Source organism: Haliotis asinina, chromosome 8 (assembly GCF_037392515.1).
Source record: "Haliotis asinina isolate JCU_RB_2024 chromosome 8, JCU_Hal_asi_v2, whole genome shotgun sequence".
NCBI lineage: Eukaryota > Metazoa > Mollusca > Gastropoda > Lepetellida > Haliotidae > Haliotis > Haliotis asinina.
The window spans coordinates 27,598,416-27,612,484 of NC_090287.1; the positions used below are offsets into that span (position 1 = coordinate 27,598,416).

At 39.0% G+C, this 14,069-nt stretch overlaps 1 protein-coding gene across 2 annotated transcripts in view; it reads right to left on the minus strand.

The window, feature by feature from the left end:
• Window positions 1-14,069, minus strand: part of LOC137293503 (protein stoned-B-like) — a 62,485-nt gene that overhangs the window by 14,830 nt on the left and 33,586 nt on the right. For both annotated transcript variants that reach the window (XM_067824079.1, XM_067824080.1), the window contains exon 2: window positions 3,310-7,197. In XM_067824079.1, coding sequence (XP_067680180.1) covers window positions 3,310-7,177 — 3,868 coding nt within the window. In that variant the 5' untranslated portion in view covers window positions 7,178-7,197. The remainder of the gene's footprint in view (window positions 1-3,309; window positions 7,198-14,069) is intronic.

Genomic DNA, 14,069 nt, shown 5'->3' on the forward strand with positions numbered 1-14,069 from the left:
AAAAGTTACTACATGCAACTGTTAGGGGTAATATGAAACTTCACTTGGCTGTTGTATTACATGTTACATGTTACATGTTACGTTGAAGACACTATAGCTGCCTTTGTACTGCTGCAGCAGTTCATGAATTTCAGCATCATGCAAACCTCCTCAATCATTCTCTGAACTTAAAACCCCTCGTAAATATCAAGGATGCTTCGGAGACAATCCAAAATAGCCTCTATGGAAATACTATTGCTGGATGTAAGCCAAGGTTGCCATTAGATGAGTGGTACACAGGAACAGTCACAAACACAGTTAGTATGTCTTGCTGTTACAGAGACAAATGTCTAGAACAATCAGCCATAAATGTGGTCAGTTAGTGTGTCTTGGTGTTACAAAGAAAGACATCTGGAACACTCAGCGATAAATGTGAACAGTTAGTGTGTCTGGTGTTTCAGAGACTGAGAGAGAGAGACATTTGGAACAATCAGCCACAAATGTGGTCAGTTAGTGTGTCTTGGTGTTATGAAGACAGACGTCTGGAACATTCAGCCATAAATGTGAGTTTGCCATGGTATTACAAAGACAGATGTCTGAAACTTTCAGCTATATATTTGTACAGTTAGTGTGTCTTGGTGTTATGGAGACAGATGTCTGGATGATATAGCAAACACACAACTGGCATTGTGAGGTCTGTGGAAAGTCCTAACAGTTTTAGGAACACAAAGACAGAGAGTTTTGAATCAAAGTGGTAGTCAGTGGCCAGACAAGCACAACATTAGAAGTTCTGTTAAAGATTTCCTGTGTTCACTGAAAAAGTAACAGTGTTGAGGTCTTTATGTAGCAGCTTCCATAGTAGTATTGGAATGCTAGGTGTTTACGATTCACTAGCAGCCAAGAGTATTTAGTGGTGAAAGATGAATATACCTGTGATAGGCAGAAAGCTTTTGGTGTTGATGCATCGTTAAAAGACACAACACTTGTTACAAGAAGAAGCCGTATTTGGTGATGATGGTTTAACAGAAACACAGAATCTCTTATTGATGAAATATATTACGATCCAAAGAATCGATAGTTCTAATAGTGATCACAAACTGGTAACAGTAGGTAAGGGGCCAATGCATCAACAGACTAAAAGTGACTTCAAATATTCAGCAACAGATGTGAAATGCTCCTTATATTTTAAAACTAACGACACCAAGGAAAGACAAATGGTGACTATGAACCCCTTGTGCTATATATTCAACAGCAGCAGAAAAAACATTGAATAAAAAAACAGACATTGCATGGAACCCTCTGTAAAAATAAAACAGAAGCCAAAAGTCTGTCCTAAAAACTAAAAAATAACAGAGACACGAAACACTTATAATTATATAATACCCTATAATTCCTGCCTGACATATTCAATCAAACCTTAACACAAAAGAATATACCAAGATACTTGTGATCTTTTGGGGTAGTGCTCACAAAAGCAGTTTTCATTCTGTCACTTCTCTCTGCTACCATCTACACAAGCATTTTTTATACTGTCAGTTTTCTGCGGTAGTGCTAAAAAAAGCATTTTTAATCTCTCAGTTCTCTTTGACAGTGATCACCACTAGTATTTTCATTCTGTCAAATGTTTAGGATGGTGCACATGAAATTCATATTCTATCTTTTGAACATCTCATAGTGATTCCAGGACATATCTATACAAATGTATGTTATTAACATTTCGTTGAGCAATATGATAGCTTGGAAAAATTTGATGCAGGTACGTAATCTTGTTCATAACACCAATCAAGCTTCTTTTATTAGAAATAGGATATACTTTGAAAATTGATGTGAAATACGCCAGAGGTACCACCCCTGGGAAATATCTTAACATTTAACAATTTGCACCATAGCTGCAGTTTTTACATTGAAAGTAGATTGGATATCACATCTTTGAGATTAAAGTTTAGATGTAATGGAAAATTTTTATCATTAACATGTTTATGACATTGTATTCACAGTTTGATAGACACAAAAGCTCCCTCTGAAACTAACGCCTTTCACAATAACACAATATAAAAAATAATGATGAAATTTATATCTGTGTGATTACAGGTAATGTATTACATGAACAGGAATAAGAACCATCTGAAAAATTGTAGGTTCAGATAAATAAACTCTCCTGTTAGCAGCGATTAAAGTTCATTCCGTACATGCACCAGCATTTTCAACATCTGCTACTGCCCAACAGATATGCTCTGTACCTGCATCATATTACACACACAAGATCTGACTGCAGTGACATATGGGTGCTGTGGGATGTGCATTCTGTGAGCTCATGATAGAACTTTCAGCATCATAAACAGGACCCATGAATTCATCAGATATGCATTGAGATTCATGTGTATATGCAACCAAGTATTCATGGTGTATGACTGCACATATAACAATCTTTTATTTTTGAGTATTTCTTTATCTTCATGATAAGTAAATGATTGAATAAGTAAATGATTGAATGATTTTATGCTACACTGAGCAATATTCCAGCTATGTGATGGCAGTCTGTAACTAATCGAATCTGGATCAGACAATCCAGTAATCAACAGGTTGAGCATCAATCCATGTACCTGGGGCACAATGCCATGTGCCAACCAAATCAGCAAGTATGTATGACCACGTAATCTTGTTAGTCAACTCTTATGACAAGCATGGGTTACTGAAGATCTGTTCAGACCCATATGTTTCCATGATGAAATATGGTTGATAATCATACGACTTCATAAGGAATACTTTGCATGGATAATACTTTCAAAATGATGAGATTCGCACATCTTTTGGTTTAACATTGCATGTTTATATGCTTATGTAACATGCTAATGATGTACAGTGCACTATGACTAATGTTAAAAAAAGAATCAGTTAAGGCAACCAAAACAAAATATGTATTCTACATATCAGCAATGTGTCAAATGCAATAAATATCAATGAAAATGATATTTTTTTAATGAAAAGAACCAAAATTGCTGGGATGGCCTACTGACCCAAGTCTAGTCCCTAGGGGCTGCAATTAGAACAAGCAGTTTTGCAAGGCAATCTTGATAAACACAGGGTAAACCACAAAACCTGAATCTTACTTCAAATGAAAACATATTCCATCAAGTGATTAACAAGTGAGAGTAAGAGTGGGTGAATATGGTTACATGGAGCATTTCACATTATTAAAAGCAATATCAAAGTAGGGGATACCAGAAATAAGCTTCACACAATGTATCCATGCCTGTCAAACAACACTTTAAATATTAGGCTTTCCAACAGGGATGATTAATAGGAAATATAAATTCAGTAAAATCTTACCATGATTCCTTTCTGGCAGCCTGCTAATCCTCCAAACAACCGATTTGTACACATGCTCATATTTAGCACTGCCGACAGATGCTTCCATGATGGTGGGAGTGAGAGCCCCTTGAGCCATCATAGTGAGGCGTTCTAATCCCTTGATCTTGCCAGGTTTGCGAGCTGTTGCTTTGAAAGAGCCATATCCAAACCTCTTCTCATAACGAAACAGGTAAATCCATGGCTCTGGTATTGGGAATCTGATTTCTATATCCTCACATGGGAACTGTCCATGTTTTTTGCTGTTTGCATGGTATCCAGTCACTAACATGTCACACCTAATTTCAAAATGGTGACCTTTCAAAATCTGTTGGATTCTCATCTGCATTGGTAGTTCACGGTTTTCTTTAGGGCGTATTCGGAACCGTAAAAGTTCAAACTGACATGCATCTAAGGGATGAAATTTCAAAGTGTTTGTTTTGTCAAATTCATCCAAGTCAACAGAACAGTGAAACTCTGGGTCCTCTATTCTAATCCAATCCTCAGTTTTAACAGGAATAATGTCATACCTTCCTACTACTTCTCTACCCTTTCGTCTGCGGTCATTCATCCCCAGCTCACATGATGGCATGCCAGTAATAAATGCCAGAAAGAAAACTCTAACTCTTGCCTTCTGAGCCTCAACATGACCTTCTTTGTTGATGACAGCTCTGTATTCATCCCAGACCTCAGCCTGAACCTCATCCTTGTTGTAGGACAAGGTCTTTTCTCTATGGGCTTCTAGTTTCATGAAAGCATCTTCGATTTCCCACACAAATGTCCTCAAGTCATCTTTACTTAAACTGCCAAATTTCAAAAGTTCTGACACTTGGGGTGCATGATCTAGTATCATGGTTGGCTTCGGCTTACGCACAAATGAAGGTGTTATCCTCTCTGGTCTTATTCCAACTCTTTCCCTGTAAAATACATATTGAATTTTGACAGTATGGATTTTGCCAAATTGATCAAACTGTTGCAGTGCTGTTTCAGATATGGAGTAACATGGCTGAAGAGGCAGCTCCTGCACAGGTTCATTGTCACTTTCATCATTATAGATCTTTAACAGAAGCCCACCATCTTTAGGTTTACAAAGCCTAACAAACACAGTTTTCCAAAATCTGTTTCCAGCTAGTTTTTTCTTTGTTGGTTGCCTCAGCATCAACTTCCAGCCATCTCTTTCAAACTTGGGATTGAATTCTTCAATTGGGCCAAATTTTTCTTCTTCCTCGGGAGTACTGCTTTCAGTTGACATGCTCTGAAGAACATCTCGTTGTTCCTTTGCTTTGGGAGTCTCCTCTTCCATCACCTGAAATTTGGCAAAGTTTTCCTCTGGAGGAGAGTCTCTGTCAAAAGGGTTTTCTCTCATGGGCATCTGTGGGGATTTTGGTGGCTTGGGTGGTGGAGGCAAAGCAGGAGGAGGGCCAGTAGAAACAGTCTGAACAGATTCAAGAGATTTGATTTCAAGCATGAATGTGTCCTTCTCATTCTCATTGTCATTGTCAAACTTGTCAAGATTGTCATATGTTGAGTTATTGAGTTGTGGGTTGTTGGACACAGGACCGAGGCCACCCCCAGGTACATCATCTGGGTGTTCACCATCAATTATTGTCTTGAAAGGGTCAAATATGTCAGCAGAGTCGGTGTTTTGTGTTAGTGTTGGAGCTGCTGGTGTTGAACCTGCTCCAAACAGGAAGTCAGCTGCACCTGCTCCTGAATCTGTGTTTGTATTTGTAACACCAAATGCATCATCTGAAAAAAATGGATTAGCTTTCTTTGCCTCTGCAGCAATGTTTTCGAAGCTAGCTGTCAGGAAAGGATTTTTGGGTTTGGCATCAAGTTGATCAAGCTTTTCACTGGCTGCTTGGGTTGGAATACTTGCAGTTGTAAACAGATCATCCTGAAATGGATTAGCAGTTTGAGTAACAGACCCTCCATCACCCCAGATGTCACCAGATGGGGCAGATGTTGTATGCTTTTCAAAGAAATCATCATCAAACTCCATATCTTGCTGGAATGACACCTGAGGTTTTGACTGTACTGAATCAAAAGCTTGATCACTTGATGTATCCATCATGAATGGGTTCTTAGATGAAGCGGTGGTCTGTGGTTGACTTTGATCTGAAAATGCAGGATTTGTTTCCCCAAATGCTGCAGAAAGGTCACCAAAAGCTGTAGAATGAACACCAAAAGCTGCAGATTGGTCACCAAGTGTGGTGGATTGGTCACCAAAAGCTGTAGATTGGTCACCGAAAGCTGTAGATTGGTCGCCAAAAGCTGTTGTCTGGTCACCGAAAGCTGCAGATTGATCACCAAAGGCTGTTGTTGTCTGTTCAACACCAAACCCACTGGAATCACCAAATGCATTTTGTTCACTGATCGTACTTGGTTCTCCAAAAGCGTCATCACTGAATGAAATTGTTGGTTTTGTACTTTTGGTTTCTGGCAAATCACTGGTAGTAGGTTCTTTTTGTGGCGCAAATGGATCAAGATTATCAATTGGATTTTTATCACTTGATTTGTGACGATTGCCAACAGAACCCCAAATACCATCGATTTCTTCTGAATGAACAGTTCCAAAGGGATCAAAACTCACAGCTTTTTTCTTGGGGGCAGCAGGATCCTTTGGTGGAAGTATTCCATCTGACTTGAAGGGGTTTGCAGATCCAGTAGTCTGTTCTTGCTCTTTGCTTACTTGCTCTACTCCCCACTGTAGGAAGTCATCTACCAGGCTGCGAGCTAGATCTGACACTGCTGTGCTCTCTGGAACCATCTGATCCTGCTCATTGAGGAAGTCCTGATCAAAGGACAGGGGACTAGAACATAGTGATGACTGGGCACTGCTTTGGTTTGTTGAGCAGCCCAAAAACCAGTCAGACATTCCAGTATCTTGTGTGGTTACTTGGACCTTTGAGGGAGAAGTGGGATGACTAAGAAAGTCTCCAAGTCCCAAGAGGTCTTCATTGACATAGACCTGACTCTGAGGCTGTATATTTGCATTGGTGTCATCTGTAAATGATAAACCTAGCAGATCTTCCTCCGCTGGAGTAGGTGGATGAGGAACCGATATTGCTGGCTTCTCAAACTCCAGAATATCTGTAAGATTTTCTTGCTCCATGCTTGACCGTCTACTGCTGTAAGGCGGCTGGGGTGAGCGACTAGGAGAGTGCACAGGAGTGATTTTTAGATGAGGTAGGTCTTTCCCTGGATGGGCTATGAGAGCAGAGAGATCATTTTCATTTCCATTCCCATTTAGCTCTGTTGACATCAATTCTTCAACATCATGTTGTTCAGGATCTTCAGATGACAATGCTTCTGAATTATCAAACTGAGTCCATGAAACAGATGAAGAATCTTTTGAATCACGTTTTTCAGCTTTTGATGGCGAAATGCGACCAGATGGTGAAATACGACCTGAAGCTAACTTCCCTAAACTTGTTTGTGTTTTCAATACATTAGTTTTGATTCTATCTTGCATCTGCAGGAAAGCCTGCCAGTGTTCTGATTTTGATTTAACTGTTTCATCAACCTTTTCATCCTCTGCTAATTCTTTGGTTAAATTTTCTCTAGAAGGTGACTTTGACGGGGACTTAGACGGTGATTTAGATGGAGATTTATTCCTTCGGTGTGCCCCTTGAGATGCTCGGATGAGAAAACCCAGACCTTTTGAAGCTTTGGCTTTTTTGAATGGACTGCTGCTTTTGAAATGTGATCCTTTACTCTTTGGGCTTTCTACATTAGGTTTGGCTGAAGCTGTTTCTCCTTTGTCAAAGACGTCATCTTTATCAGTTGTGATTGGTGAGGGTAGATCTGGGACCAAATTTGATGATTCATCCCAGGATCCAGTGGACATCTCTAGACAAAAGGATCAACCTGAAAAACAAATATATAATTATAATACATGTGAAAGAAATGTTTATATCTAAACCAAAAAATAATAATTAATTTCTGGAGAAACATTAAAATAATTGTCAATCTATTTTTATTATGTCTTAGAAGTTGACTTAGTGCGTGACTAAGTTATGAATGTTCTGTTTAAAGTCTCAGTCAGCAAAATTCCCACTATATTAATCTGATTTTGGATCATCACCACTGGTTAAATGCAACAGCCATCCATGTACCATGTGTCACATCAGGGTATAAATATCCAGGGTAAAGAGTTTTCAGCAAGTCTGACCACCTGATCCCATTAGTCGCCTCATACCGCCGGCATAGTCACCTTTTATGGCATCCCAGGCAAGAATAGGAAATTGAATGCAAAATACAAATCGATTCAAAACATAACTACTTTCAAAAAGCACATGACACATTATGATAAGGCAGACTGTATGTCCATTTCATATGCGTGCCCCTGTCACAATGAGATACCTTGTCTCTTCAGTTTGGAGCAGCCACTAAATTATATAGGAATATGCCCATTGCTTGCACTGCTGTCCAATGATAAAATCATCACTCATATAAAAATATCCACAAGTTGAACAGAGACTCACTACCTTCACCTACAGCATCTTAAGCAGGGTTTCTTCTCAAATATGACTTCTTTTCAAAATACAGTTTCTTTAAGAACACTGCTCTGTTGTCATGGCAATAATGACAGAGTTGCTTTTAATTTTCAGATCATCCCCAAAATACAAGGGGGATTGTAAACTGTGATGCTTGCTGGCAAATGCTTGTGTGCATCAGTGGCAATTATTCAATTATTCCCCTCTCTGTCAACTCCAGATACTGAACTATGTCAGCAAGTATTACAAGGTTTTGAGGCGTTTTTTATCAGGGAATAAGCCAAGTAACATTTCCCTATTGATTATTATAGCACACAAAGGTGACCACCAAGCTGACAGATTCTTGAATTGTGATATTCCAGCTCCATTTCCCACTGCTGGATGAAAGACTATCTTTGAGCACCATTGCAATAACAGACATCTGGTTAATGCCAACACATGTTAAAAACAACATATTGATCAGACACAAACGGGTTTCCCTTGCATTGAAAAATGGTAAAAACATTGAGTGAAACCAAAGTAAATGTAAACCACCTCCAAAACATGTTCAGGAGAAAAGGTCTGAAGAGATGAATGGTTCTAAATATGGATGATTACAGACAGATGTTGGAGAAAGAATGAGCAACTTAAGTTTCTGCTGGAATAATGGAATTAACTACAAGTGTAGTTAGGTTTCACTCTTAAATTTTAATATGAAATATAAAGACTTGCTGAAAACCACTGTCAAGGCCATTACATTTGTTACTCACAAACACAAGATACAAATATAAAATGTGAATGCCATTTAATTATGAACTGACAATTTAAAAAAAGAGCATGAAGGGTAATCAGCACAAACTAAAAAATTGGTAGCCACTGGATTAAAACACAAGATCTATTACAGTACAACCTTATAGATATTGTTGTATGGGAAGTACGGAAATATGGATAATCACAAAAAAATACAATGTTTCACCTTTTTCTGAAGAATCTTCAAAATGAAACAGCAAAATAACATTAATAAAAGTTGTCACCTGTATAGGTCAACAATATCAAAACTCTGTAACAGATGTCATGTTCATTAAAAAAAGAAAATACATTAATTAAATGTGTATTGTATATACCAGGTCGGCTGATTCATGAAAAAAGCTAACAGTGTACCACTGCATGAATTACACGACTTTCAAATAACATCAAGCTGTCTCTCAATTAAAGATGTTCTTTATGTATCCCAGGAAACATATTGCACCAAACACAATTTCTCTCATGTTACACTGAATTCTGATTTTACGTTTGCCTCAACCATCATTAATTCAGAAAGGCCTGAGAAAAAATGGCAAAGTGTCCATTACTTACCATTAATTCACTTAAAACAAGATGTGGTTGCTGAACTCATATAGTCATTTGTAATACATAAATTCAGGATACATGTAAAATTGTTTTGCTGACGAAGGACTATTTCCATCACAGCAGAATCCACTTGTTCCTAGAATATCAGTCTCATCTGTAGCAACCCAGCTGGAGAATACTATGAACAGACACGTGTCAAATATATTTATCTACTAACAGATGATAACACTATTACAAGATTTAACAGCAACACTTAGAAACAATCAATAATACATCTTATGCTAATCACGACATTGCTTGGGAACCACACATATGCTATGGTAATAATCTATACTTCACAACCACCACAGATCATTAATACTTGCCTTTAACCTTATTCCTGGCCCTGGTTATAAATGATCACAACTTCTGTAATCCCTGTACAATCGCATTTACAAGTAAGTGTGCAACAGAAAGAGTCAAAGAGTCACGACACAAAAAATTAAAAGAACCTGACCACAGGCCTACCTTACTACTACAACCAATGTAGGCACCAATGGAATTTCATCCAACTGCTAGAATGCTGACAGACGTTGTGGAGGACATTAACACAGTGCCAGTGAGTGATTGGTAGAGAGCTGGATTTCAAACAGGAAGTAAGAAGTGGTAGGTGGAATATTGAGGCGCGATGGCACTAGATGTCACTCTAGAAAAGAGTCAGCATCCAGCGTGTTGTCACAAGCACCATGTTTCTCTCGTGTCAGCCGGAACTTGGAATCGCAGCTTGCTTTGGTCACATGACTTGTGCAGCACAAGATTTACGATAATTTCCAAATTTGGATCAGGGTTGTAGTGTTGTAAAAGAAGTCAATTGGGAACACCATAGTGATGTTCTAAGCAAAAAACTCCTTGACAGATGGAAGGGAAAGGCTATTGTAGCATATAATTGTGAATCTCTCAGTTGGACTTCATTATTATGAATGGGAATTTGAATAAAATATATTGAGTTGAAGTGACCAGAATGTCTAATCTGTCATTGCTATGAAGGAGAGAATGAATTATTAAACCACTGGCTGTGTGTGAACCATTTCGAATCTGTGGATTGAATATTGCGTTGTTTTCAGCACAGAGTCAATCTGGTTATAATGAGAATACTTGAAGCCAGGAGCAAAGCTTAGGTTGACGAATAAGTCGAGAAAAATCAATACCTTTCGTAGAATGAATCCGATCTCCTCTCCCACACAACCTCTTGTCCTTCACAAGCACTGTGCTGAGCTTACAGATTAGATTCATAAGCCTGTTGCCCTAGTCTGTAAGCAAACTTTCCATAAAATTGGATGAAATATTGTTTCACCTGTCAATGATTGGTCTTGATGGTTCCTAGGATTCAGCAAATGGTAGCTGAGAGTTCTTCCTTGATAATTTCACCTGCCTAATACTGGTCCGTCAATGCACTGGTGACAACCATGATTCCATCGTTGTTTCAACTTCAGGATGGACTATGGCACAATGATGGTGCAAAGTCATCAACACCTTTGACAATGCATGTACTGACCCGGTGGCAATGTGCTGTGAACCTGCTCCAGACTGTCTGAAGCATTACAAGCTATGGCACCAACATGTACACCTCTGATGGTCTAACCACATGGCTCGATGAAAATTAATATCACACTGCATGCTTCTGATACTATACCAATGGGAATAAGCACCTATGAAAGGCTGGTTAATTTGTAGCTTGTGCAAATTCACTGTTGAGTCTGAAATTACATACTGGTGGAGTCTCAAGCTCCTGACTATATGCACCTCAAACAATTACAGCCAAGCAGGGAGGTAACTGAATCAAGAACTGTGTATCACCTCTGACACTCAGTGCCAACAAGACTACATGAACATGCAAAGGCACTTAGAGGAAAACATATCTCCGTAAACAGTATAATCATACATGTTTCATCACCCTTCCCACTTCATGTCCAAACCATGATGATTCATATATGATGTCTGAATACCTCACAACAAGACACTCAATATTAGTTGATTCAAATTACATCTGTCTTTATTACCTATTCCCTACAAATTTACATCATGGAAGTAATGATTTGAACATGGCTACTGTTCCGGCGTACATTTATAATACTGCAGCAATGTTTCTGAATGAAATTTCACATTATGCATGAACAGCCGGTGATGTATGTGTGATTGGAAGTGTATGTGCCAACTAAAGCACTTGATCTAATGCACTCATAAAAATGTATTGGAGAAAGTATTCCAATGAAAAGACAAAATGGCAAACTGAGCATACAAAACACATGTACTGTAGAGGCGAGACATCAATATCCAAAGCTGCCTAGCAACCCAAAAGTGTAACTGCTTCACTGTTGGAGAAGTACCATCAAACCTGTGAGGCTGTTGCAGGGTGTGATACGATGATAGAGACAAGAATATTTTTTCATATCTATAGCACCATGTATTAGATGTAAACCTGCTCCTGTCCTCAAAACAATTCCGTACAACAGCAATAAAGCAATTTCAACATCTTCCATTAAATGCAGGCTCTGAGCAATCTGCTTGAAAGCAAGATGACCTATGAAGGGTGTGACCCTTACAGCTCACTGTAGGCAGCAAATGGTTGACTTTGAAAAGTCAGCAATGGGTTGTGCACCTAGGCTGTTGCAACATGTTTATACATTAATTGAGGTTTAGCCTCAAACACACACTAGGCAGAAACTTCTTGATCATCATCTGAAGGTGGATGGTGGGGAAATGTGAGGTGGACACAAATGGTGAACTGATCTGGTTATGGGTAAAGATACTGGTCTGGTCAATGAAGATGACGTTTGGGGCAGTGGGGTAGCCTAGAGGTCAAAGCATTGGCTCATTACACTGATGACCAGGGGCCGATTCCCCACACAAGTACAATGTATGAAGTCCATTTCTGGTGTCCCCCACTTTCATATTCCATGAATATTGCTAAAAGAAGCATAAAACTAAACTCATTCACTCACTCAAGGCAACATATATAAAATTAGACACCATGACAAGGCTTCATGGAGACATAATACACAATGACAACGATGCATGGGAACATATACAGTGGAAGCTGTCAAAACCAGCATCTGTCTAATCCAGAAAGCTGTCAACACCGGCATAAAATCTAAGTCCCTTCTTGTACATCACCTTTACAATCCAGCACATTGTCTAAAACAGATGATTTAAATCATCAGTCCCAATGAGTGCTGGATTAGACAGCTTCCATAGTATTACCATTTGACAATGCTACATATTACGTCAACATCACAACCGCAACAAAGCTACAATGAAACACTAAATTCCCTGTGTCAAAACAAGAGCCAGAAAGCCTAGTTTTAAGCCTCTTTGATAAACCACTATAACAACAACATGACAGATCCACTGCTGCTTTGAATTGTGATGTAAATATTTGCTAATTCTAAGATGTGTTTGGTACTTGTGCATGCTATTCAAGTTAATCTTTGACAAAAGCCTTCACCAGAACATTACCACTAAGTCAGGCATTCAGACTCATACAAGCTTAATTTGACTTTGGTGCTCTGGAGGCAACTATTCAAAAGACAAATTATGCAGCAATTGATTTTTGGATATTTCCTGTGTAATGCATTACTTAGGCAGAAATTGGTATTTTGGAATATCCCTCCTGGCCTGCTTCCCATTTGACATTACCATTATTTTCTCATACAAGCAATGGAGGAAAGAAACCCATACCATCAGTCTCAGGAGTCTTATTGAGCACCTTGCCATCTCCACCCTGCTGAAGCACTATCCTATCTATTCTACATGAACAAACTGGAATACCACCCCAAGCAGTAGGCTGGCTACATTCCCCATTATATTAGATATTACAGCCATTCATACTAGCCAGCCATACTCATCCTCATCCTTGCCGCTCCCTGTGGACCACAATTTCTGAGATCCACCAAATGTATGCAGAATTAGCAAAACAATGCAAAACAGACTCAACAAGCAACCACTAGTGCTAACCTGCATCAGTGTATGAAACTCCTAAAAACCCCAGGAAGCCTGGGATGAATCTAACATACTATCAGAAAAGGACAACACTGTTCATTGGCTGAAAACATTCTCTGGACCAATCACATTTAGTGTTAGATAAATGGGTAGGGTGTTCTGTAAAAGTTATGGTTGTGACTGATCATGAACCATACACGTTTTGTCTAGCTATCACATTTGTAAATTATTTTCAAAATATTTCCAGTAGACAATGACATTGTTTGATGCATACCCTTGGAAAATGTATTGGCTAACAGTGCTGGCTATAAAATGAGGTTGTAAGCCAGTCATTTAACTAGCATGCAGCAGGACGCCATGCAGACGCTATTTCATACAATGCCTGTATGCAGCATCCATTATGCAGCACAGACAATCTCAACCTTAACCACACTTGATCCACCTCTTTTACTACTCAATAGACCCTGGGGGCCAGTGTGGTAGCCTTGTGGTTCAAGTGTTTGCTCATCATGCCAAAGGCCTGGGTTTGATTCCCCACATGGGTACAATGTGTGAAGCCCATTTCTGGTGTCCTCTCTTGTGATTTTGCTGGAATGTTGTTAAAAGTTGCACAAAAATAAACTCATTCACTCAACACACCCTGAGCGAGTGAGCAAGCAAGTTGGGTTGAGTGCCATTAACTCATGAAAGTATCATGGGGATGTGTCATCTTAATGTTGACGGAAACCCAATGTAATACTGGTCATGTTGACAGTGACATCAACCAGCAGGGTTATGATGCTGACATTTACTAGACCCTGGTACTGGATACATGTGAATCTGTTGCTAGTCCATCTCAAAGTCCATGAGTTATTACATTTCAACATTCACACAATATCAAACACCAGAAACGGGCTTTACACATCATGATCATGTGAGGAACTGAACCCAGGTCTT